The sequence below is a fragment of the Jaculus jaculus genome, chromosome 1 (assembly GCF_020740685.1).
Source record: "Jaculus jaculus isolate mJacJac1 chromosome 1, mJacJac1.mat.Y.cur, whole genome shotgun sequence".
Lineage (NCBI taxonomy): Eukaryota > Metazoa > Chordata > Mammalia > Rodentia > Dipodidae > Jaculus > Jaculus jaculus.
Window position 1 is genome coordinate 327,322,034 of NC_059102.1, and position 26,745 is coordinate 327,348,778.

The following is a 26,745-nucleotide window of genomic DNA, read 5'->3' on the forward strand; positions in this document are numbered from 1 at the left end:
AATTTAACATTGCATTTTTTTGCATTTTTATTTATTTATTCACAAGCACACACACACACACACAGAGTGAGAGCAAGTGAGACAGTAGATGTTCTAGGGCCTCCAGTTGCTGCAAACAAACTCCAGATGAATGCGACACTTTGTGCATCTGGATTTATGTGGGTGTTGGAGAATCAAACCTGGGTGCTTCAGGCTTTGCAGGCAAGTGCCTGAACTGTTGAGCCATCTTTCTAGCCCAACATTGCATGTTTTAGACAAGGTTTTAAAATGGCCTCTGAAAAGTACATTTTTTGGTCAAAAATTTGATGAAGATAAAGATTTTTTTTAAAAAATATTTTTTATTTATTTGTTTATTAGAGAGAGAGAATGGGCACACCACAGCCTCCAGCCACTGCAAATGAACTCCAGATGCATGTGCCCCCATGTGCATCTGGCTTACGTGGGTCCTGGAGAATCGAACTGGGATTCTTTGGCTTTGCAGGCAAATGCCTTAGCCCCCGATGATAAAGATTTTTGTTCTCTCATAGCTCTATTTATTATACTATTAATTAAGATTTAAGTAATCCAATAACTTCATAAAATTTAGAACAAAAGTCCTAGCAAAATTGATTTCAAAATTTGGAGTTCAATGTTTATTGCTTTAAAGTTTCCCAAGGAGTTTTGAACCACTGTCTTTTCACCCAAATAGGGAACCAATAACAGACAAATTATTCCATCCAGGTCTATCTTGGTAAACTAGTTAATGGGGGTTACTTCCAGGAGCTTGGGCAACTTTCTAGCAGCCACACATGGAAGCAGCGACCCCTCTTCTCAGTGGTTAACCACGTCTGCCTTCCCGCGGCGGGGCCAGGCAGGGCATCCTGCGCCCTCCCTCCCTTCAACATGGGAAAGTTAGGGGTCCTTTATCTTTGTGAAGGTTTCCTGTGGGTAGCACAAGTGCCCTGATTTCAGGAGGGCAGTGGTCATGTTCACAGATCTACACAGTGTTCAGTGTATTCAGTGTGTAAATTCTTCAAATGTCTGTGTCCAGACAGAAGCACTGACATTTAGAGGTATGTTGTCTCAGTTACTTCTAAAAAAAAAAAGTGCCTTGGTTCTAGGACATTCTGGAGTTCTCTACTTTGTATTAATTAGGAAGTTCATTGTGAATCCTAGTTGCCTGGGAAGTAGCCCATTTCTCCTTTTCAGCGGTGTTTGCTGTTCTCTCATTCTAGTGGAAGAAATTGAACAGATGAATAGCTTGTTCCAGCAAAAACAGAGGGAGCTAGTTCTGGCTGTGTCCAAGGTAGAGGAGCTTACGAGGCAGCTGGAGATGCTCAAGAACGGCAGGACAGACGGCCACCACGACAGCCAGTCAGCCGTGGCCGAGCTTGATCGCCTCTACAAGGAGCTGCAGGTACGGCGTGGCCCTCCCTCCCCAGCAGACCTGTCCCTGCAAGTGGCAGTTAGTGCCAGATTTCAGCTGCTTTCCTGGAGGTGGGCGGGGAGGGGACATTTCAACTCGAGAGAATCCAGAATAAACTTTATGGTACTTCAAGCAGGAAATTTGAGGCATGACCACCGCCAGTGGTCTGGCATAGGTGCCACTTCATTTTAATCCCAAAGGGAAGGTGTGGGGAGGGGTGGAGGCATGGCACATTTTTAGGAGTTACATAATAAATAGTTAACCATGTGATGACCTGTTGGAGAAACCTTTTCTTCTCACTCCTTGGCTCTCCTTTTGTTTCCTTCCTGTTTTATTCAGCTAAGAAACAAATTGAACCAAGAACAGAATGCCAAGCTGCAGCAGCAGAGGGAGTGTTTGAATAAGTGCAATTCCGAAGTGGCCGTCATGGACAAGCGCGTGAACGAGCTGAGGGACCGGCTGTGGAAGAAGAAGGCCGCCCTGCAGCAGAAGGAGAACGTCCCGGTGAGTGGCCCTCGGCCTCCGCAGAGGGACCGAGGCATGCATTCTGGGTTCTCCGAAAGATACGCGGCTCGCTTCTCGCGCTGTGCTTTTCTAGGGTTTGTAGCAAACTGGGTGAGGGCTCCTGGAGGAGGGTTTCTGTTCTGGGACATTTCCTGCAGACTGTGGCTAAATTCTGCAAGTGCTCATTATGAAGAGTTCAGGCTTTTCCGAGGTCGGTCATCCAGGACTCGGAGTGCTAAAGGTCTGTGCTCTTCAAGGTTTCGCCTGATGGGAATCTTCCCCAGCAAGCGGCGGCCGCCCCGAGCCGGGTGGCCGCCGTAGGCCCGTATATCCAGTCGTCCACTATGCCGCGGATGCCCTCCAGGCCTGAGCTGTTGGTGAAGCCTGCACTGCCCGATGGTTCCTCGGTCATGCAGGTGCCAGAGGGGCCAATGAAGATACAAACACTGCCCAACATGAGGTCTGGGGCCTCTCTGCAAAGTAAAGGTAAAAATGAGTTACTCTCAAGTTCTTAGTTCAGTTCTCCCCCATCTCTGCTTTCCAAGTTGGGGTGGTTTTTTGTTTGTTTTTTGAATTGTCTTCATATTATTCATGTTCAAAATCCCTTATTCTTTGTAGTGATTTGTCTTAAGCCTTAAATGATAATGATACAGTTCCATTCAGGAGATGGGTTACAATAAAATCTGAAAGTCATTTAGAAGAGTACCTATTAGGTGTGCTGGAGTTCACCTGTAATTCAGCACTTTGAGAGACGGAAGAGGAGGATTGTGTGTGAGGCTACGTGGGTTATACATGGCGAGACCTTGTCTCAGAAACGAAAAACACATCTTGTTAGGAAGGCAGTCTTGATCCGGCTGTGTGTGTGTGTGTGTGTGTGTGTGTGTGTGTGTGTGTGTGGTGTCGTCTTTCAGAGTGTGGGGTGCTGAGGTACTGAGCACATTCCTTGTGAGCAGGGTCAAGCAGTATCCTGTGCTTTTCTGCATGCGACTTGCCTGCTGAAGGTTTCAGAGTAACGGTTAAAACACTGGGAGAATGAGGTTAAATTGCAGAGGCTCCCTGAGTTAGTAACCTCTGTATTCTGGGGGATCTTCAGGTGCATGGAGAGGTGCAAGTCAGGATTGTGTCGTGGAAGGGTAAAACAAGGGCAGAGTCGTGGGAAGGTTCTAACTGTTCTCTAACAACCTTCCATCAGATCCCTGAAAGAAAAAGTAATAACCAGCACTTAAAGAAACAAAACAAAACAATAACAACAACAACAAAACCAACGTTGTTATAAGCAAACAAAATTAGCTAAAATTTAAGGTATCTGTTGCTTTGACATAATTCCTGCTATCAAGTAATAGTGCCACATAGTTCGAATTTTATTGTGGAGTTATATTTTGTTTCTACTTTTTAAAAAAGCCATGGTGTTTGAAATTTAAATACATGTAGAAAGATCCTGAATAGATGGACTTGCAAAAGCTGTAGCGAGTCATGGGTACACATTAGTGCCTTGTTTACACACTCATCGCTAAGGCTTTGTTTGTGAGATGCATGCGCGCAGGCGTGTGTCTGCTTCGTGGACGCTGTCTTCTGGGAGGCTGAACTGTTTTCTTACACGGGGAACTAGAATTAAATGGGTCTGTATTAGTTAAGGCAGACTTTCTGTTTGATATGACTAACTTTAAACTGCTTGAATAAGGGAGGAAATTTAAAATTAGAAGCATAAAATATAACACAGTATTTTCTAAGTAAATTTACTGGGAGGTCATGAGCCTGGAATTCAGTGCTGCTTTTAGAGATTGAAAGCCTTGGCAGTAGAGTGAACCAGTGGAAGTGTCTTTCCACTGGGGTTATTTGTGGCTGCCTTTCTTCACCCTAGGCTCTAAATCCCACCCCGCCAGCCCTGATTGGAGCCCTTCCAATGTAGACCCTTTCCCGAGCCAAGGCTCTTCTGTACCTCAGAGTGTGGGGAATGCCCTCGACCAAGGTAAGGTTTACTTGTGCTTCTCCTCAGCATTATGTATTGGTCATCTAAAAGTCTACAAGGTGGTCATTTTGTAATGCGTTAAAATGAGCGACAGTTGAGTTACACCGCACCCCGATATAGCTGAGGAGTAAGGTGCTAGCTTTAGTGCCTTCTTACTCTTTTATCTGTTTAGCTTAAACATAGGAAGGAAGGACTTGGGGGTGTGGAGTTTCAGCGAGGGTTCGGATTGAAAAACTTACTCGCAGGTAAGCAATTTTATCGCAGATGGCTTGATTGTCAAGGTGTTCTCTGTCTTCAGTAGATGACGGCGACGTTCTGCTGAGGGAGAAAGAAAAGAAAGTGCGTCCCTTTTCCATGTTTGACACTGTGGACCAGTGTGCCGCCCCACCTTCCTTTGGCACGCTGAGGAAAAACCAGAGCAGTGAGGACATCTTGCGAGATGCTCAGGTACTTGGGAGTATCCCCGTTGTTATAACTCGGTGGTAGTTCCTAATGCATGGTGCAGAAAGGATGTTAGAGTGTAATGGAACATAAGAACACCTTATAGGATTTCTGTTGTCTACTTGAGTTTATTTGTGCTCTCACACCATTCTGTGGCGGGGGAGGGGCAGGAGCTGACCTAATTGCTTTTGGATCATATTTTATGAGTGTCCAAAGAGAATACACTGAAGAACAGAGTTTTCATGTTGTTGAGGTATTTTATGTCTTTGGAATATAAGTCAGTCATGGTGATTCATGCCTGTAAGCCCAGCACTTGGGAGGCCACGGCAGGAGGATTGCTTTAAGCTTGAAGCCAGACCAGGCTACAGAGCTCCAGGTGAGACCTTGTTTGAAAACAAACTCAACCAAACAACATGTAACCACACAGAAACCTGGAGCTTTATGGTGAATCTTCTGCAACCATTACTTAGGTGTTAACTTTGGAGGAGCTGTTTTGTGTGAATGCTGCAAACTGGGGGGGGGGGGGTGGAGTCTTAAAATAGTCCAGATTGCATTTAATTACCAATTTTTTTGTTTGCTGTTTGGGGTGGTTTTGAGACGGCCTTATTCTGTAGTCTTGGCTGGTCTTGAATTTGTGATCCTCCCATTTCAGCCTGCCAAGGGCTGGGATTACCAAAGGCAGCACTGCACTCAGTTAGATTGTGTGAAATTTGGATGAACAAGAGGGACTTTCACTTATTGGCACCACCTGTAAATATAAAAGATGGCAGGTGAGAGTTTCAAGAGGGGACTTGTGGTTGCTGTACTAGGAAGCAGAAACCAAGAAGAGGACCAGATACGGGGAGAATAATGTATCACTGAAAGCCCTTTATTAGTGTGATTTAGTACTTTAGTAATTTCTGTAAGTGTAGGGCTCATATTTTTATGGTATATACGTGAATGTGTGAACTGACAAACCCAGTTGTACAACATCTTGACTGGCTTTCTTTGTGTATGTGTATGTTACAGGCTGCAAATAAAAATGTGGGTAAAGTACCACCTCCAGTTCCTACGAAACCCAAACAGATTAACTTACCTTATTTTGGACAAACCAGTCAGCCACCTTCTGACGGTAAGCCTGACGGAAGTCCCCAGCAGCTGCCGACAGCCGCTGCTGCATCCATGGGAAATAAACTCAAGCCGGCAGGGCAGCAGCCAAGGGCGCTGCTGTCTCCCAGCGCACCTTCAGGTGGCCCAGACCAAGTCCTCTGTGCAGGATCTAAGCAAGAAAGCCCACCTGCTGTTGCAGTCCGACCCTTTACCCCCCAGCCTTCCAAGGACGCCCTCCTTCCAGCCTTCCGTAAACCCCAGACTGTGGCAGCCAGCTCGATCTATTCCATGTATACACAGCATCAGGCTCCAGGAAAAAACTTCCAGCAGGCCGTGCAGAGTGCTTTGACCAAGACCCATACCAGAGGTCCCCACTTTGCGAGTGGTAGGTTCTTGGTCTCATTTTCATCCTGGTAGATTTGGGGCTTAGTTCCTAGGCCAGGCGGACAGCAGAGAGCATAATGCCCGGTCTCTAGCTAGACTGAGGCTGTGGTTCTGAGAGCTCTAACTGTGGCTCCTGTCAGTGGGGTGTGTCTGCTACTGCAGCCAGCGCTGCCGGCGAGGGATGAGCTCCGTCTCTGCTCCGAAGGAGCTTGCGGGTGAGGGGAAACAGATCCACATGGTCACAGCGAGCACGGCTGTGTGTTTACTGCAGGTTTGACTAGACGGCATCTGTGCGTGGAGAGTGGACAGCTGTGGTCTCTCTCCAGTTCTAAAAGGCAGCTGTCTGCTGTGTTCTAAGTTGTTCTCATTAACATGAAGGCATAGCAAATTGGTTTGTAGTCAGCATGCACTCTCTACATGAAACTTTTCTAAACCACTAGACTTTAGGGCTAGAATACAATTGAGCATTATTTAATTGATTGAAATTGTTTCTGTACACATGAAATAAGCATGTAATTGTGTCCTAAGTTGACATGACAGAAATTAAAATATCAGAGATTCAGTGTGTGTTGCCTACTAATCTTTTTATGGATCCTTGGTGAAGATTGCTAATAAGATAATTTGGCAATAGATCATTTTAATAGGAATACTTAAGAGGGATTTTTTGGGAAAGATAAGTGATTCTCACTAATTTTGTAAGTCAAATATGTTTTCTCACATTGCTTCACTTTTGAGCAGTATGAAAGTTGGGATAATGTGGGTTTAGATTCAATCTGTATACAGAGGGTCTCCAACTTTCTTGGTTCTGAGCCTTGTTCACATTTTAAATTTGGATGCCACAGTGAGTGGTTTCTTATCATTGACCATTCTTTCCTGCTGTTTCATAAATTAGCATACATGTTATAACCAGTGGGGATTTGAATCTGTGATAATCTTATTATGCAAAGATGAAATCCTTGCTTTGTTTTTTGTCATTTTAAGAAACGAGTTGTCTTTGAGGCGCATTATATATTACTATGAAATGAAAAGAGGCTTTAGTAACCATTAGCTGTTTCTGTTACTTGCAAGCTTCATTTAATTAGCACTAATCAGGACGTTTTCCCCCCCTCCCTTTCTGATTAGTATATGGCAAGCCTGTGATTGCTGCTACCCAAAATCCACAACAGCACCCAGAGAACCTTTATTCCAGTAACCAGGGCAAGTCTGGCAGTCCCGAACCTGATACAGAGCCTGTTTCTTCCAGTCAGGAGAGCCATGAAAATGAAAGAATTCCCCGACCACTCAGCCCAACTAAACTACTGCCTTTCTTATCAAATCCTTACCGAAATCAGAGTGATGCTGACTTAGAAGCCCTGCGAAAGAAGCTGTCTAATGCACCCCGGCCTCTCAAGAAACGTAGCTCTATTACAGAGCCAGAGGGTCCTAATGGGCCAAATATTCAGAAACTTCTGTATCAGAGGACCACCATAGCTGCCATGGAGACCATCTCCATCCCAACATACCCGTCCACGTCGCCAGCCTCAGTGACTGCCAGCGCAGAAAGCCCCACAGAGATCCCAAATCCCTATCTACATGTGGAGCCAGAGAAGGAGGCGGTCTCTCTGGTTCCTGAGCCATTGTCCTCAGAGGATGTGGGGAGTGCCAGTATGGAGAACAGCGATACGTCAGCTCCTCCTCCAGGCCTTGATTACATGCCTGAAGGAGTCCCAGACAGCAGTCTCCAGAACAATGCACAAGAGCCAAATCCAGAGACTCCCCATTTGCTTGACGTGTGCCTAGAAGAATACCCCCCATACCCACCCCCACCCTACCCATCCGGGGATCCCGAAGGGCCTGAGGACGACTCCACACGCATGCGTCCACCAGAGGTCACTGGGCAGGTCTCTCTGCCTCCTGTAAGTAGTATGGTGTCTCAAGGCCACTCAGAAAGTGTTTTACCTTGGAATGTATTTCTGTGGATGGTCCTTCTCTTCCCTAGCTTGTCCCTTGATTGTATAATCCCTTTACATAGAGTTGATTTAAAAAATTGTTTTTGAAGATAGCTTTGGGCTAGAGAGATGGCTTAGCAGTTAAGGTGCTTGCCTGTGAAGCCTAAGGATCCATATTCAACTCTCCAGATCTGACCTAAGCCAGACAGACAAAGTTGAGGCAAGCACAAGGTCGCACATGCCCACTAGGTGGTGCAAACACCTGGAGTTCAATTGCCGTGGCTGAGGCCCTGGCACACCAATTCTCTTTCTCCCTTTTATCTCTCTCTCGCTGTCTCTAAAATTAAAAATAAAATAAAATAAGATAGCTTTATTATTTATTTAGAGAGAGAGAAAGAGGTGGGGCAGGGGAGTGGAGAGAATGGTCATGCCAGGGCCTTTAGCTGCTGTAAATGAACCTGAGGTGCGTGTACCCTCTTGCATACTGTGTCACTGTGCATCTGGCCATGTGGGCCCTGGAGATTTGAACATGAGTTCTTAGGCTTTGCAGGCAAGCACCTTAACTGCTAAGCTGTCTCTTCAGCCCTAAAAAGATAGCTATTAAAAAGTTTTATTTTATTTATTAGCAAGCAGAGAGAGAGAGGAGAGAGACAGACAGAGAACGGGCATGCCAGGGTCACTGGCTACTGCAAACAAACTCTAAATACATGGGCCACTTTCTGAGACTGACTTTATGTTGGGTACTGGGGAAATGGACCCAGGTCATTAGGCTTTGTAGGAAAGTGCCTTAACAGCTAAGCCATCTCTCTAGCACTCCCCCCACATTTTTTTTTTTTTTTTTTTTAGTTTTTTGAAGTAGGATCATGCTGTAGCCCAGGCTGACCTGGAATTAACAATGTGCTGTTAGGCTGGCCTCAAATTCACAGCAATCCTCCCACCTTGGCCCCCTGAATGCTGGGATTGAAGGTGTGTACCACCATGCCTGGCTCCAGCCCTTTTTTTTATTTATCTTCAGTATTGGTGTTGAACTGAGGACCTCACACATGCTAAACATTGTACCACTGAGCTATACTCCAGATCTCTTTTTACATTAAAATATTTTATTTACTTGAAAGAGAGAGGAAAAGGAACATAGAAAGAGAACAGGCACACCAGGGCCTGCAGCCACTGCAAGCAAACTCCACACATGTGCCACCTTGTACATCTGGCATTATGGGGGTACTAGGGAATCAAACTTGGGTCCTTAGGGTTTGCAGGCAGGTGCTTTAGCCACTCAGCTGTCTCTGTAGCTCCTCTTTTTTACTGATTTGAGCCAGGATCTCACTAAGTTGCTCAGGCAAGCCTTGAAATTTTGATCCTTCGCTCTCAAGCCTCCAGAGGAACTAGGTTTTACAGGCCTATGCTTCCAGGCCTGGCAACAGAGTAGGTTGTGAGATGCTGTAAATACATTATATATATATATATATATATATGTATATATATATATATATATATATATATATATATATGTATGTGTGTGTGTGTGTGTGTGTGTGTGTGTGTGTATAAAACTAAGACTGTATTTTATAAAGAGTGCTCTTTTTTGTGTGTGCAGGAAACTTTTTAGTTATCCTTATAAATGCCACATTTACTGGTTTCAATGTAGTAGATGCCACATGTTGGAGAAACAACATTGGATTGAAAAGACCTAGCTTCAGATTTTATCATCACTAAGCTCTGAAATTGGGTAGATAGTATCTCTTTTTGGGCAGTGTCAGTGCTTTTCAGACTTTTGCTAGCAGTGAAATTTTGAATGTGATGTTAGGTAAATCTCAGGCATAAAAAAAGTGATGTAATTGGAAGGGTTGGTTGGAGTGGGAGCCTAGGAGGTGACTGGGCTGAGGTGGTGTGGGCATCTCTCGAGGCTCCGTCTCCCCTTCATTGTAGTTTGAAAATCACTGGTGAATGCCATAAACCCCTCAATTCCTTTTCACTTGGGCATATTATCATTTTTGCCTGGGAGTGCTTTCTACAGCCTTCCATATATTAAACTTTTATCTGGAAGTTGATCATGCCACATGGAAATAGGTAAGAGAGTGATAATTCCAGGATGCTTACCTACAGTATGCTGTTTTGTAGTTTAATTCAAAGTCATTTTGTTTCCTTAAACACAAATAGATGCTAGAGCCATTAATTTAAAATATGGCTAAAGGGGGCTGGAGAGATGGCTTAGCGGTTAAGCGCTTGCCTATGAAGCCTAAGGACCCCGGTTCGAGGCTCAGTTCCCCAGGTCCCACGTTAGCCAGATGCACAAGGGGGTGCACGCGTCTGGAGTTCGTTTGCAGAGGCTGGAAGCCCTGGCGCGCCCATTCTCTCTCTCTCCCTCTATCTGTCTTTCTCTCTGTGTCTATCGCTCTCAAATAAATAAATAAAAAATTTTAAAAAAATTAAAAAAAATATGGCTAAAGGTAAATGGCATTTTAAAATTATTTTTAAAAGTGAACTTTGGGGCTGGAGATATGGCTTAGTGGTTAAGGCGCCTGCCTGTAAAGCCTAAGAACTCTTGTTCAAATCTCCAGGTCCCATGTAGCCAGACGCACAGTGATGCAAGCTCACAATGTTGCACATGCACACAAGGGGACGCACATGTCTGGAGTATGTTTGCAGTGAGCTGAAGGTGCTGGCGTACCCATTCTCTCTTTTTCTCTCTCTCAATAATAATAATAATAATAATGTGAACTTTGTGTATCTATCCCATATTATATTATCATATTATATTCTTTAGCTATGATAGTCTTCAAAGATTATGATACCTCAAAGGTACTTTACTAGGTTTATATAAATATTTGAAACTAGAAAAAAAATTAAAAATAGAAGCTAACACTTTTTAAACAGTTGTATCTTCTAAGTTCTAAACCTCTATTCTTCTCTCCATTTGTATTTGAGAGAGCTTGTTTGGAGGTTCTAGCAAGGGAGCACAGCTTCTCGTATACCCTTGACCAATGACCAGTTCTCCTCTACTTGGGGAAGGTCATCTTCTTCAACCAAGCGCACAGCTTGGGAGGGAATGCACATGGAGCGGTGAGGGAGGAAGGAGACACCCACCTAGCCAGCCAGGTCAGCCAAATCTACCCTGGTGATCAGTGAGGGGACAGATGTCGCAGCCAGATCGTCCTCTCATCCTTCATTTGTATTTGAAAAGGAAAAGAGGGGTTGGAGAGATGGGTCAGTGATTAAAGGTACTTGCTTGCAAAGCCTGCCTGCCTGGGTTTGATTCCCAGGTACCCATGTAAAGATGCACAAAGTGGCACATGCATCTGGAGTTCATTTGCAGTGGCGAAAGGCCCTGGTGTACTCATATTTTCTCTCTTTCAAATAGATTGTTTTGTAAAAAATAAATACAGATAAGAGAAAAAGAGAATTTAAATCATATCAATCAAAACCAGCCCACATGATGGGTATTTGTCACTTCCCCTTCTTGTTTGTTTCTTTTTGTTGTTGTATCAAAATAATTTATACTTCTGAAGTGGGCCTGGTGTCTCATGCCTTTAATCCCAGTACTTGGGAAGCTGAGGTAGTAGTAGGATTGCTGAATTTGAGGCCAGCCGAGCTGCCGTGTGAGTTCCAGTTCAGCCTGGGCTAGACACCCCAAATCAACCCAAAGAAATAATAATTTGTACTTCTGAGGCAGAGAAAAGAAACCAGAGTTTGTGGATTGTATTTCCTTTGTGAGATTCTTCTTAGAAAAGTGACTCTTTCCTTATCTTAGGTGAGGTAGATGCTATTGTCTTACACCTGTCAAAGTGGGTCACATGCCCAGCGAAGCCAGTGGCTAGTCTGCAGCTTCTGAAGGCTGCTGGCTCAGTCCTGTGATGCTTTCTTGTTATTCCAGAAACATTTAGTCGCTGCTCTTTTGTGAGGTATATTTATTTGCCACTTCATGTTTCTCTGAGCTCTGACTTTGCACATCTGAAGTATGCTTTCACCTCCTCAGATGTGTTTAATAAGCACATTCTGTCGAATATTAGATCTAGTCTTCTAAATGCCTGCTTCTTTTCTTTCTTTCTGAGAGAGAGAGAGAGAGAATTGGTGCGCCATGATCTCTGGCCACTGCAGTTCAGAACTCTGTATGCAGGCGTCACCATGTGCTCATGCGTGACCAGCGCGTGCCTCACCTTTGTGCGTGTGGCTTACATGGGATCTGGAGAGAGATTGAACATGGGTCGTTAGGCTTCACAGGCAAGCACCTTAACCACTACGCCATCTCTCAAGCCCTAAAATGCCTGTTTTTTTTTTTAATTTTTATTTATTTGAGAGCGACACAGAGAGAAAGACAGATAGAGGGAGAGAGAGAGAATGGGCGCGCCAGGGCTTCCAGCCTCTGCAAACGAACTCCAGACGCGTGCGCCCCCTTGTGCATCTGGCTAACGTGGGACCTGGGGAACCGAGCCTGGAACCGGGGTCCTTAGGCTTCACAGGCAAGCACTTAACAGCTAAGACATCTCTCCAGCCCTAAAATGCCTGTTTTTTAAAGTCAGAGTTGTTAATAAAACATTTTAAGACCAGTACAAATCTACCTGGGTGTGCACCTCATTATGACTAATTTTATTTATCTTAACTACTGCTTGTACCTGAGGAGACGATTTGCTCTGACGTGGTTAAGAGAAGAGCCTCCGGGAAGTCGGCTGTCCTGGACTCGAGTTCTGGCTCTGCTGGGCACTGCTGTCACCGTAGTTCAAGGATAGCGGGGTTTGGGAGGATTAAGTACACTGCTCACTTGCATATGTTGACCGTTACAATTCTGAGCTGGGCCGTCGTCCCGTTTCGGAGAGAGGGGCTCGCTGCACTGGGCTAGACTAACGGGAGGCCGGCCGGCCTGCCACTTTGGGGGTCGCTCCTGCTCTGCTGCACCCCGCGTGCACTTGAGTCTCACAGAGTGGTTCCTCCCGCTTGTGTTGTGTGGCTGTTCACATGCTGAAAATCGATGAAGCTGCCTATTGTGGTCTGTATACTTTCCTGAATAATGTTGCCCTGAGTGTGGTTCTGTCACCTGGTGGTGGTGCTCACCTGTAACTCCCAGCGCTCAGGAGGCCGAGGCAGGAGAATTGCAAGATTGAGGCCAACCCGAGCTAACGGGTGAGACCCTGTTTCAAACAAGCAGACAAAAAAAAAAATACAAAAAACAAGCAAACAGGACAGTTTTTTTTACCAGCTCAGCCGTGGGATTCCTCCCCTCTTGTCTCCTGCTTCATTTTCCCTGCATTTCCTTTGCAGGGCAAGAGGACAAACCTGCGCAAGACAGGCTCGGAGCGGATTGCACACGGAATGAGGGTGAAATTCAACCCTCTTGCTTTGCTTCTGGATTCGTCTTTGGAGGGAGAGTTTGACCTTGTACAGAGAATCATCTATGAGGTATGACTATAATTAGTAAGGTTTATAAATAAGACCTCAAATTTTGTTTTAAAGCTCAAAATAGAAAGCTACCATAGAAAAACACTATTTCAAAATTTTCTTTTGGGGGACTAGGTTGTAGAGAGAAACTTTGGAGCATGCTCTAAAATAAAATAGACTGCTGTTTAAAAATTTTTTTTTTTTAATTTGAGAGAGAGAAAAAGAGAGAATGGGCATGCCAGGGCCTCTAGCCATTGCAAACGAACTCCAGATGCATTGCATCTGGTTTACATGGGACCTGGAGAATCAAACCTGGGTCCTTAGGCTTCGTAGCCAAGCTCCTTAATGGTTAAACCATCTCTCCAGCCCTAGACTGCTGTTTTTAAAATGAACTAAAATTTGATAATTTAGAAGTTCAGTTTTTACTTGGAGTCTTTAGGTTTGCTTTTCTTTATAAGAGAGACCATTACTTTGAAAGCTAACTTGTGTGTGGATTTTTAGATTCATTGCAGCTCTATCTGTTTCTTGAGCGCTTCCTATTCAAGAGCATACATTTTTGTGTGTGATATAAGGTTTTGCTATCTAGGGCTCAAACCCTGATCCTCCTAGTTTAGCCTCCTAAGTACTGGGACTACATACGTTTCTTTTGCCTTCCCATAACAAATGTCATATCTACTTAGAATGGAAGTTGGGAGGATTAAATTTAAAACAACTAAGAATATGGTTTCTCATACTTCATTTATTTTTTAATCTTTTACAGTAAATACCTACTTAATTTTCCCATTCTGTCTGCCCTATTGGTAGAATTTTTCTTGGCCTCTGTAGGTCCCCCCTCCCCCCAAGGTAGAGTCTTGCTTTAGCCCAGGCTGACCTGAATTTCATTGTGTAGTCTCAGGGTGGCCTTGAACTCATGGCAATCCTCCTACCTCTCCCTCCCAAGTGCTGGGATTAAAGGTGTAAGCCACCATGCCCGGCACCCCTGTAGGTTTTAATTACGATTTTTTAAATATGTCACCAAAATAGTTTTTGACGATGAGAAGCAAGTTGATGTGCCAAGAAATTGGAGTGATGCTCACCCTTTTATTGGCGTTACAGGTTGATGACCCAAGCCTGCCCAATGACGAGGGCATCACAGCTCTTCACAATGCTGTGTGCGCAGGCCACACAGAAATCGTCAAGTTCCTGGTACAGTTCGGTGTGAATGTCAATGCTGCTGATAGTGACGGATGGTAAGCTTTTCCAGCAAGCTCCAGCCAAACACCAGTGAACGTCTATGGTGCTGTTAGGAGGCAAAGAGTGAGAGCACAGGTCCTGGAGCTGCATGGGATCTAGCTGGAGAAGTGTGCTGTGTATTTTTGAGGAATTAATACATCCACATATAGCTGGCATTTGTTTCAATTCTAGAAGTAGTTGAAGTTTTGCAGTTTAATATTTGAATGTTAAAGCTAAGAAATACCACAAAGTAGTACGTGGTTATTTAGCATGCTTATACTAACTTTCAAAATGCTGATTTAAGAAAGGTCTCCCAACTTGCTGAAAGTTCTGAGTCTTTTTTTTAAGTATTTTTAAATATTGATTTGCAAGTAGAGAGAATGAGATAGGGTGCACCAGGGCCTTTTGCCGCCATAGACGAATTCCAAATGCATGTGTTACTTTGTGCATGTGGCTCTTACATGGTTACTGGGCAGTCAAAGCCAAGCTGTCGGGCTTTGCAGGCAAGCATCTGAACTGCTGAGCCACCTCTCCATCTCAGCTTCTGAATCTTAATATCCTACTGTGTCACTTATACATCTCCACATGGGGATTATAATTTTGTAGCATTTCACAAATACATCTGATCATCACATCAGTTTCTCACATGTGGTTTTTAAAAAATAATTTATTTTTATTTATTTGAAAGAGGCCAAGAAAGAGAGGGAAGGGAGAGGGGGGGAGAGAGAGAGATGGAGAATGGGTGCGCCAGGGCCTCCAGCCACTGCATACAAACTCCAAATGCGTGTACCACCTTGAGCATCTGGTTTACGTGGGTCTTGGGGAATCAAACCTGGGTCCTTTGGCTTTGCGAGCAAGCATCTCAACCGCTAAGCCATCTCTCCAGCCCTCTCATGTACTATTTTGATGAACACTTGTGTTCATAAAACACAGAAAGTACCCTGAGACTCCATAGTGAATTCCAGATCAGCCTGGGCTAGAGTGAGACCGTACCTCGAAAACTAAAAAAAAAAACAACAAAAAAACAGAAAGTGATAAATACTGTTTGCAGGATAATAGAAATGTCACTCATCAAAGTAATGATAATCTAATAAGGTATTGTTACCCCATAACTAAAATAAAATGGATAGTAAATCTTGTATTTTTATTTTTACTTTTTTATTTTTTAGGTTTTTGAGCTACAGTTTCGCTGTGGCCCAGGCTGACCTGAAATTCACTATGTAGTCTCAGGGTGGCCTCAAACTCATGGCAATCCTACCTCTGCCTCCCAAGTGCTGGGATTAAAGGACTGCACCACCATGCTCAGCTTAAATCTTATATTTTTTAAGTATTTCTTTTTTTAAAATGTTTTGTTAATTTTTACTCATTTAATTGAGAGTGGTAGAGAGAGAAAGAGGCAGAGAGAGAGAGAGAGAGAGAGAGAGAGAGAGAGAGAGAAGAGAATGGGCGTGCCAGGGCCTCCAGTCACTGCAAACAAACTCCAGATGCATGCGTCACCTTGTGCATCTGGCTAACGTGGGCCCTGGGAAATCAAGCCTTGAACCGGGGTTCTTAGGCTTCATAGGCAAGCGCTTAACCACTAAGCCATCTCTCCAGCCCCAAATCTTATATTTTTAAAAGGAAGGAAGTTTTAAATTCCCCCAGTAACTGACTCCTGCTCCCACAACATATATTCGACAACCCCATGGGGAATATCAGCAATCCCACTGAGGGGGTCCCCAGTGGAATGGGAGCAGGGAGGAGGGAAAAGATGGTACCAACACATGATGTATTCATACAGAGTATGTTCTGAATTAAAAAAAAAATTAAGCAGTTTTAAGTTTCATTACAGTATCTCACCCTTCCTTGCCAGAGGTATATTCCAAGACTCCAGTGGCTTCCTGAAACTGAGGGTATTACTGGAACCCTACTGATCCATACATATCTGTGATAAGATTTACTTCAACAGTAACCGATAGTAAAATCAAACCATTAGGAACAATCAGCAGCATCCATACCCTTGTGCTCCGAGGTCATAAGCAGTAGAGTCCAGGTTCTGAGATCACTGAGTGATGAATGGGCAGGCGGCATATGCCTGTGGCTCCCTCTGGATGGAAGGATAGTTCCTGTCCTGGTGTTGGGGGCAGCAAAGTTGTCATTTGCAGGATTCCATTATGCTCCTCAGGACCAGGCACACTTTGAAACTTTTGAATGGTTTTATTTTGGAACTTTCTGGATAATAGTTCAGAGCTCATTTGACCACATGTAACTGGAAACCATGGAGCACAGAAGTGGAGGACTTTGTTATTTTTCTAAATGGATGTAAACTGGACCTTTTTTGTTGTTGTTTTTCAAGGTAGGGTATCACTCTGGTCCAGGCTGACCTGGAATTGCTATGTATTCCTAGGGTGGCCTTGAACTCACGCACTCCTCCTACCTCTGCCTCCCTAGTGCTGTGATTAAAGGCACGCGCCACCATGCCTGGTTCAACCTTGACTTTTTTCAATAAAGGACTACAAAAGTTGCAGTCATCTCACATTTACTCCAGTGTTTTAGAATGTTTTTCCTTTTAATGTAATACCAGATGCTCATGTACACATCATGTATGTAGGTCAGACATGACATGCACATAAATTTGACTTAGCCTCCTCTCATCCCAGGAAGTAACTGTGTTCATTTATGGTGACTGTCTCCTTAACAGACATTTAGATTGTTAGTTTTTTTTGTTGTTTTTGTTTTTCAAGGTAGGATCTCACTCTAGATCAGGCTGACCTGGAATTCACTCTGTGGTCTCAGGGTGGCCTCAAACTCTTGGCAGTCCTCCTACCTCTGCCTCTTGAGTGCTGGGATTAAAGGCCTGCATCACCAAAGCCTAGATTTTTAATTTTTTATTATAAATAATACTTGGAGAAACATTTTGGTTACTGCTTGTTTTGTTTTTAGTCCGGGTCTCACTCTAGCCTAGGCTGACCTGGAACTTCCTCTAGTCCAGGCTGGCCTCACACTTACAGTAATCCTCCTACTTCATCCTGGTATGTGCCAACCATGCCCAGGTCATGGTTAGCTTTTTAAGAAACAAACTTTTATCTATAGAAGTAGTAGGTGTCTGTTACTTGAGTTATTACATAGAGAGTCCGGTAGCTGGGCTTGGCCACCTGTCCTCAATAGGTTAATTAAAGAAAGAAGTGATGGTGAAAAACAAAACAACAAAAAAAGATTTATTCAAGGGGCCACATTGGGAAGAGGAACAAGCAAGCAAGTTCAGGGACCACCCCACCCTCCGCGTTAAAAACGTTTATAGGGGCTGGAGAGATGGCTTAGTGGTTAAGTGCTTGCCTGTGAAGCCTAAGGACCCCGGTTCGAGGCTCAGTTCCCCAGGTCCCACGTTAGCCAGATGCACAAGGGGGCGCACGCGTCTGGAGTTTGTTTGCAGTGGCTGGTAGCCCTGGCGCGCCCATTCTCTCTCTCTCTCTCTGCCTCATTCTCTGTCTGTTGCTCTCAAATAAATAAATAAAAATAAACCAAAAAAATTTAAAAAAAGAAAAAAACGTTTATAGACGCACTAGGGCCTCTTATCCCTGCAAAGGAACTCCAGGTACATGCGCCACTTAGGACACCTGGCTTTATATGGGTGCTGGGGAATCAAACTAGGGTCAGCAGGCTTTACAAGCAAACACCACTGAGCCATCTTGGTGGCTCCTCCCCCCTTTGTGGCTTACTACTTTTATGGGTCAGTTATCTAGTTGAACTGACTTCCTAAAAGCCTGTTCAGAAGGAAGGATTCAAGAACTTTCTTTACAAATAACTTACCCAGTAGATGTCATTCATTTCGGATAAGCATTTCTAACTGGTGCTGTTCCTTACTGCACAGGACCCCACTACATTGTGCTGCCTCCTGTAACAACGTCCAGGTGTGTAAGTTTTTGGTGGAGTCTGGAGCAGCTGTGTTTGCCATGACGTACAGTGACATGCAGACCGCTGCGGATAAGTGCGAGGAGATGGAGGAAGGCTACACCCAGTGCTCCCAGTTTCTCTACGGTAGGCGGTCACTGCAGTCATTCACCCTCTCTCTGTCTCCAGGGTTTAACTAGGACTGGGAGCGAGAACCAGCGCAGCCTAGGTCACAGGTTCAGTGCAGCTTTCGTGCCTGCGCCTAGAAACAGCTGTTACCGCGAACCTCTTCAGCTCTCCAGTAGCTTTTATTATTGACATTTATAATTACATTCTGTTTGTTTGGAATTCTAGACCATAGGATATTTTGACATTAGCGTTTTAAAATGCATATGCTATAGTAACATGTATTTTGCTTGGTTAACCTTATTGGTCATCGTGAGCTGTATTTAGATGTGGAATATGATTTTTGGAAAAAAAATTTAGCCAGTTTCTTTGATTCACGAAGTACATCGCAGACGCTGTGACTCGGGCGCAGGTGAAGGACGGCGATGAACTGCGGGCGCCCGAGCAGCGAGCCCGTCCTGACCACTGGCCATCTGGCCCTCCCTGATGCGGCCGTGTCACGTTTGTTGTTGTTGCTTTTTAAATATTTATTTATTTATTTGTTTATTTATCTGACAGACAGAGAGAGAGAATGGGCGTGCCAGGGCCTCCAGCCACTGCAAACGAACTCCAGATGCGTGCGTCCCCTTGTGCATCTGGCTAACATGCATCCTGGGGAATCGAACCTGTGTCCTTTGGCTTTGCAGGCAAATGCCTTAACCACTAAGACATCCTTCCAGCCCTGTTGTTGTTCTTGAAGCATGGTCTCACAGTAGCTAGGCTGACGCACAGCTCACTGTGTAGCCCAAGCTATTCTTGAGCACACGGGTTCTCCTACCTCGCTCTCCCAATGCTGCCCTCTTCCATCTTTTTTTTTAATATAGTTGCATTTTTATGTACGCAGTTTTTTAGTTTTATTTGAAATGAATTGTACTGGTGACTCAGCGGGGCCGGGTGTGAACCGTGGGGTGTGTGCACACTGAGCATGCGCCGTCTGTGAGCAGCGCTCCCGCCTTCCCCTGCCCGCGTTTTTCTTGTCTTCTGCTTTGTCCCGCAGTGGGACGCAGGTCATAGTGACACAGACCAGCAGAAATTGTCTCATGTTCTCTTGAGTTCGGGTGGGTTTAAACGCTGTCTTGCGGAAGCTTTTGTTTGCATTTACGAAGTTACTAGTGCCACTGGGCATGGGTTTTGGCTCTGAGCGCGCTGGCCATCTCAGCACTCAGGAGGATCAGGAATTTGAGGCGACCTAGATTATATGGAAAGAGACTGTCTCAAAAGTCTACAGCTTGGGCTGGAGAGATGGCTTAGTGGTTAAGCGCTTGCCTGTGAAGCCTAAGGACCCCGGTTCGAGGCTCGGTTCCCTAGGTCCCACGTTAGCCAGATGCACAAGGGGGTGCACGCGTCTGGAGTTCGTTTGCAGAGGCTGGAAGCCCTGGCGCGCCCATTCTCTCTCTCCCCCTCTATCTGTCTTTCTCTCTGTGGCTGTCTCTCTCAAATAAATAAAATAAAATAAAATAAAAATTAAATAAAAAATAAATATTAAAAAAAAGTCCACAGCTTTAAAAAATTCTGTTTATCTTGGTGTAACAAAGTGAAGATAATTATAAGGAGTAATCTTCAACTTTTCATCTGGTAAATAGTAGTGATTTTTTCCCCCGTCCTTAATGATGGAAACTATTTTGAAAACAGTCAAGAACTGTAAATTTGAGCATATTAAGTATCTGGCATTTCTTTCCTACCCTGTTTTGTGTCATCCCAAGCAAAAGACAAAACAAATTTAAAAAAACAATAAAAATGTGTTTGGCCAGTTTTAGAACTTAATGGAATTATAGTTATATTAAGATCGATTGTCCGTCCTTGTTTGTGATGTTGAAGATAGAACGCAATGGCTTTTGCATTTTGCTCTCCCACTGGGCCACACTCCCAGTAATTGTCCTGACACGCTTTTCATGTTTTAAACAGCAAAGTTGGAAATTTACCCCCTGTTACATTGGAAAAGAATAATGTCTTTATTTTCTATTTTTTTCCCCAGAGAGAGATAGTATGCTATGTCATATTAACCTATTCAAAACCAACAAATATTTTCTTGGCTTTTTTATAGACATAAAAGTAAAATGAAAATTAACCCTTGAGTTTGGCTAAAAATCTTGTCTAATTCCTTTTTTTTTTTTTCCTCTTCTCAGCAACATTTTCTTGCCCTTTACCTTTAGGGGAGGACGGTACAAAAGGAGAACACTGAGCTCTTAATTTGCAAATAGTTACTAGCCTTGCTGAAAAGTGGGGTTTTGATTATTTTTTTTTTCTTCCTTGTTTGTGGATTTCTACATCTTTTAGAGTTCGGACTTTTATTTTTGAGTGACTCTGTATACTTTTATATCCTAGCTATAATGCTGCATTGTGTATTCTAGCAGATTGATGTTGTGCCTTTTTTATTTGTGTGCATATGATTGTGTGTGTGCATGCCCTGCTGTGCCTGTGGAGGTCAGAGGACACCACCAGAGGGTTGGTCCTCTCCTTTGACCAGACCAGCCTGCCCTCAAGCTCCAGGGCTCTCCCGATTGCCCTCCCCTTGCTGTAGGCACGTTGGCCTTGCAGGTGTGTGCCTCGCTTTGCCTGGGTGCTGCGGACCCACGCTAGTCTGCAGGCCTGTGGAACAAGTGCCCTTGGTGACTCCCCCTGTACGTGCTTTTCTCCTTCCAGCCCCACTCGGGAACTGAGAGTCTGTTTACAGAATACTTCTCACAGGTTTTGTTTGCTCTACCTTTCAGGTCAACCATGATATTTTCAGAGCTCCTTGGTCATCATACTTAGAAATAGTCTGAGAGTTGACAAGCATATTGCTTTGTTTTCATATTCTAGCTTCAAGCAGTTCTTTTAGCCCTCAGGTTGGCAGGAAGATGGGTTTTGAGGGATTCTTAGGAGATGCTGGTTGCTAGAACTGCTTTAGACAAAGTAGCGCATGCTAACGTGTCTTTTTGTGATTCATTTTTCACTCCCACTCTGGGAAACTTATTTCTCGAATGTTTAGGGCAGTAATTCTTTCATGCTAGCAGTACCTATTTTTTACCAGTTTGTCTCCTAGAGCTGAGTTCTTGCGAGTCGTGTAGTCTGAGCACTAAGGCCTGTGCTGTGTCCCCCGTTCGAGTGTAGGTGTGCAGGAGAAGATGGGCATCATGAACAAAGGGGTCCTCTTCGCACTGTGGGACTATGAGCCTCAAAACAAGGACGAGCTGCCCATGAAGGAAGGAGACTGCATGACCATCGTCCGCAGGGAGGATGAAGACGAAATCGAGTGGTGGTGGGCGCGCCTTAACGACAAGGAGGGATATGTGCCACGCAACTTGCTGGGAGTAAGTCAGCTCCAGGTCTTACGGTGTTGTAGGTGGGAGAAAGAAGGGATTTGTAAAATCTGACGCGTGCCAAGGATTCAGTGCAGCTCACTGCCCTTTGTAAATACGTGACGGTTGAGGTTCTGATGGTCTTACAGTCACTGTCACAGCACATCTTTTCAATGCTGCCTGTTACACTCAGGTGCAGGTTACTAGTTTGTAAGAGAAAGCCAGAATAACATGTCTTCAAAACTTTGCATTAGGTTCTTCAGAGGTTCAAGCCGGGTGCTGTAACTCAGGCCTTAGTTGTATCCCAGTGCCTGGGAGGTGAAGGCAGGAGAATCAGGGCTCCAAGGCCAGCTTAGGCTCCCTGAGACCCTGTATTAGAAAACAAAGGAACCCGACAGCTCTTTGGTAGTGTTTAGTATCCCAGTGCTGGCTGTGTGTACAGAAGGGAGGTGGTGGTTGTGAGCAAGGGTGAGGGAAGTGATGGAGATAGCCTGTGATGCGTTTCAGGTGCTCACGGGTCTGTGTGTGGTGAGGCTTGAGGACAGGAAGCAGACTGTGATGCACACCTGTGCGGCGTGTGTTGCTTTAGATCCATCCAGAACATTTCTTTTCTGGGTAGCCGGGTGGTAGAGGGAAGGTCAGGAGAGCTAGAGGAAGCCTGCCTCCTGAGGTCAGTGTGCAGAGAATGGAAGGAGTCCATGTAGAACGGCGGTCAGTGTTACCGTGTCTGCGTCAAGCGTCAGCTAGGTAGTGTGTGACTGCATCCGGCGTCAGCTAGATAGTGTGTGACTGCATCCGGCGTCAGCTAGTGTGTGACTGCATCCGGCCAGGAGCAGGAGTCTGTCTGCAGGCGCTCCTCTGCTGGGGGCTTGCTTTCTACAGAGTCTTCGAAGAGACGACATTGAACCCGTGAGGCTGGATTCCAACCCGTGCCTCTCCCTTTCCCGTGGTGACCAGCCGGCGTTCAAGCCAGGTGTATGGCTTCTTAAGAGCACCGTGAGCGCTGCCTTCTGAGAGCAGCGGTTGTCATGAAATCAGCTGTGGGGCTCAGAGAGTAAATTACAGAGAGTAGTGACAGAAAAACAAAACAAGGCTGTAGAAATAACAACAACAAAAAAAAACTTTTAAATTACCAAGGGAAGTAGACATAGAAAAGTTCTGCATAAAACACGCTTGCTTGTAGGAAGTTTTGGGTGTGGAGAAGGGCCATCTCGAACCTGCATGCAGCCAGCCACTTTCTTTTTATGGTCAGTATTAGTAGTTAAGTGAACAGAGAGTTGTGTCTTTTGTAGTCTCTTACCTGAGAAAGGGCAGGCTGGTCTGGCCTTTGCAGAGAGACCCTGTGGTCAAAGGAGAGTAGTGAGTTATTTATCTAGTTTTTGTGTTTTGAAGCAGGGTTTCACTCTGTAGCCTATTGTAGCCTGGAGTGTGTAGCCCTGGGCTGTGTGGGAATCCTCCAGCTGAGGTAGGGTGTGTACACACCACAGTGTACATAGACAGGCTCTCTAGCATTGTTTGCCATGGCAGATGTGAGACTGGCTGGCCAGTGAGCTTCAGGATTCTTCTGACTCCGCCTCCCTTTGCTGGTGGCATGTTGGGGTTAAAGACGCACGAGCCTCTGCATGGAGTCCTATGGCGTCTGCAGGTCTGAATTCCAGTCACCAGTCTTGTGCAGCAAGCGCTTTTAACCACTGGACCATCTTCCAAGTCCCTCCACTTACTGACTGACTGACTTTTTTTTTTTTTTTGATTATCTAATAAGATAGCCAAGGCTTGCCTCCAACTAGATTTTCCTGTTTCCCAAGTGCTGGGATTATAGATGTGTATTACTTTACCAGCTTGTCTGTTGTTAAATTGATAGATAATTGTATCTTTGCGGTGTATAACAAGACTTAACATGCATTACCTTACATAGATAACTTTTTCTTTTGGGAAGAGACTAAAATCTCTTAGCAATTTTCAAGTAGCATATGTGGTTTTAAACTATAATCACCATGTTTTCCAAACAACTCTTTGAACTTAATTTTGTAGCACAGAATTCCCACGGGTAATGAAATGGGGAGGATTAGTCTCAAGTGCGTAAACAGTTGGCCAGACATTACAGCTCTCAAAAGGGTCTGAAATTAAGACTGGGCTGATGTTTGTCCTTTTAGGCTTAAATGTAGATACTTAGAGCTCGACGAAAAGCTTTTCTACTTAGAAGCAATCTCTGTACAACTTTATGGTTTCTTGATGTTAAAAATAAAAGGAAGGTGCACAAATGTTGAGTTTTCAGGCAGAGGTTTCACCATGAGGCTAGAACGTATGTTGGCTAAAATACCTCTTCTCAGACAAAAAAAGTAACCTACGTCACATTGATCCACTATGTGGGATTTCATGGTGGGCTGAAGCCTGGTCCATGTAAAGAAGCCTTCTTTCCCTTGTCTGGGAGATGAGAGGCGGGGTTTGAGTTTTCATGTCAGGAAACGTACCAGATTGACTTGCTGTGGGCTTTGATACAGGACCCGCTGCCTCCTCAGACCCTCCCTCCTGACACTTGTCACAGAAGACACAAGCGTGGAATTCCAAAGCAGAACTCCACCTTAGTTTCCCTGACTTTGTCGACTGTGTCCGGAGCACTTTGTTCCTGACAGGCCCCAGCCCCGTCCTGCCCCCTGTGAATAGAGTAACAGTGACCATGAAGAGCCCTGCAAATACAATTAAAAGTAAATTGGGTGTAGTGGCTCACACTTGTAATTTCAGTACTCAGGCTGAGGCAGGAGGATTGTGAGGCTAGCCTTGGCCACATCGACTCTCTCTTTAAAAACAACAGACAGAAGACTAACCTCCCGTCTCTCTCCTGTGGTAGTGAGCTCTCCCCGTGCTTGCCCACGGCGTTTGTGAACCTCTCCGTACTTGGTCTTCCCTTGGCCGCTGTGCAGCCGCGCACTGCAGGTCCAGGTCATGCCAAGAGGCTTCATCTCACGACTCTGTTACTGTCCCAGTTAGTGAGCCCGCGACCTTCCGAGCAGGCACTTTATGCCATCTCTGCAGCCTGTGTCCTCCGACTGTCTTTGAGAGTAGCTGCTGTGACTGCTGTTGATCGTCCACCCTTTGCACTCCGCGCTTCCCACAGCCCGCTGCTTTCTAGTTCCTTCCCCTCCTCCCTTATTTCTTAAAATTGCGTAATCTCACACGTGTTTGATGTAAAGATTTTTTTTTTAATTCTATTACAGCTATACCCAAGAATTAAACCAAGACAAAGGAGCTTGGCCTGAAACCTTATGAAATTTTAGTTAATGAAGAATCAGTAACTAAGAAGAAATAACACAATTGTTTTGGCAAAAACTTCACAAGACTTTTAAAAACGACAATGTACTTTGGAAGCAATGAAGAAATGTGCTCTGGAAGAAAATGAAGGATTGAAGAGGTCACTTAGCAGAGGACCGGGCAAGGCTGCTCCCTCCAGCATTTTGGACAGTGGTGATTCTGTTTTCAAAAAAAACAGGACCATTTGTTGGGCAGTTGGGAAAGCAGCTTCCTGTCCTACTTAGGGTGTTTTCAGCACTGCTCCAGTCCCAGTCCTCCCGCAAGGAGGGACCAGTGCCATGGGCTGCACCGTGGGTTGTGCGGCGCGGCCCCGTTTGGGCTCCCGCAGCCGACGGCACCGTGCGCCGTGCGTTGTCAGTGAGGGACTGACCGCTGCCTGCTTGCCACTGAGCAATACCATTATTGTAGCGTTTTAAGAATTGTGCATTTTTGAAATACTGAAACTAAGCTATGCTACCTAATCTAAAGTAGATTTAGAATATTGTTTTTAGGCTGAATTTGAATCTATATTTATTGTCTTTTATATCTTGGAAATTAGATATTTGCTGTAGATTTACCCATATTTGTCAAGATTATGATTGACTTTAAAAGCAATTGTAATAAAATTCAACTTTATGACACTAATCCATTTATTGGTTTCACTTTTGATGCCACAAGCAGCTTTGTTAATGGTCTGAAGCCTCTGGGATATCTTCTGCACAGCTGAAAAGAAATCAACTGCTCAGTGCAAATATACATGTTGTAAGATGTCCTTACCAGCATGTGGCTAAGGACACAGTTCTTCCCTTGCAGGAAGCTTTTGCAGTTCATGAATCTGGGTGGTTGATTGGGAATTTTTTTCCTTTTATGGTTTGGGAGATCATGCTGATAGACGCCTATGTGGACTTTCTACCTGGAACCTCTGATTGGCTGGTTGAGTATCCTCTTTTCTTTCACATTCTTCCTAGGTTACATACATTGGTTTTATGAGTTGTTTTAGAATCCATTCTGCTTAGTGGAACCGTAATTTAATAGAAAATACAAATGAAGCCGGGTGTGGTGGCACATGCCTTTAATCCCAGCACTCAGGAGGCAGAGGTAGGAGGATTGCCATGAGTTCCAGGCCAGCCTGAGACTCCATAGTGAATTCCAGATCAGCCTGAACTAGAAAACAAACAACTCGAAAACAAACAAACACAAAACAAAAACAAAAAATTCGGAACTGTGTTCTGTTCAGCGCAGCACTAATCTAGGTACTGTTTTCAGGTTTAATGAAGTTCACTACCCAGCTGAAAACTGAGTGATTGGCTTGGTTTACCCAGGTGGGCTCAATGTAACCCACGAGCTGGTTAAAAGCAGAGGGGCTAGGCAGCAGGAGCCTCAGCAGAAGGGGAGGGTTTAGGGGTTTGGAGCCAGGGACTGTGGAAGCTGAGAAAAATCTTCCACCTGGACATCAGGAAACGCGCTCTCAGTCCCGTAGCCACACGGACCTGCAGGCTGCCCACCTCCATGGCCCCGGCTGTAGATGGCTGTCCCCCATGTGTCCGGGGGTGGAGGAGGACTGCACTGGGGACATAGGTGTCACATTCTGTGCTGTGCAGCTAGGAGATAATGCACACTTCAGCACCACTCTGTGTGTATTAAATGTCATGGTAACAACAGTAGGAAACATACAACATGGGTTCTAGAACCAGATGGTTGTACTTCAGTAACTCATTGTGTGACCTTACCAGAACAGTTGACCTCTCTGAGACTTGTTCCCCAAATACTGGTAGTGAAACTTAATTAAGCCATTGCTTCTGCCATGCTAGGGAGTGGTTGAGAGAAACCATGCTGAGT

The 26,745-nt window shown here is 44.8% G+C and overlaps 1 protein-coding gene across 2 annotated transcripts in view; it reads left to right on the forward strand.

Annotated features, from left to right (window-relative positions):
* The window catches only part of Tp53bp2 (tumor protein p53 binding protein 2), a 64,385-nt gene extending 38,834 nt beyond the window's left edge, over positions 1–25,551 (forward strand). Inside the window, exons 7-18 of one of the 2 annotated variants that reach the window (XM_004653242.2) lie at positions 1,215–1,396; positions 1,745–1,909; positions 2,167–2,395; positions 3,771–3,878; positions 4,177–4,325; positions 5,328–5,793; positions 6,915–7,687; positions 12,974–13,111; positions 14,186–14,319; positions 18,153–18,319; positions 21,431–21,630; positions 24,834–25,551. In XM_004653242.2, coding sequence (XP_004653299.2) covers positions 1,215–1,396; positions 1,745–1,909; positions 2,167–2,395; positions 3,771–3,878; positions 4,177–4,325; positions 5,328–5,793; positions 6,915–7,687; positions 12,974–13,111; positions 14,186–14,319; positions 18,153–18,319; positions 21,431–21,630; positions 24,834–24,875 — 2,753 coding nt within the window. In that variant the 3' untranslated portion in view covers positions 24,876–25,551. The remainder of the gene's footprint in view (positions 1–1,214; positions 1,397–1,744; positions 1,910–2,166; positions 2,396–3,770; positions 3,879–4,176; positions 4,326–5,327; positions 5,794–6,914; positions 7,688–12,973; positions 13,112–14,185; positions 14,320–18,152; positions 18,320–21,430; positions 21,631–24,833) is intronic. The other variant, XM_045138158.1, reaches the window with a different exon arrangement.
* The last annotated feature ends 1,194 nt before the right edge of the window (positions 25,552–26,745 follow it).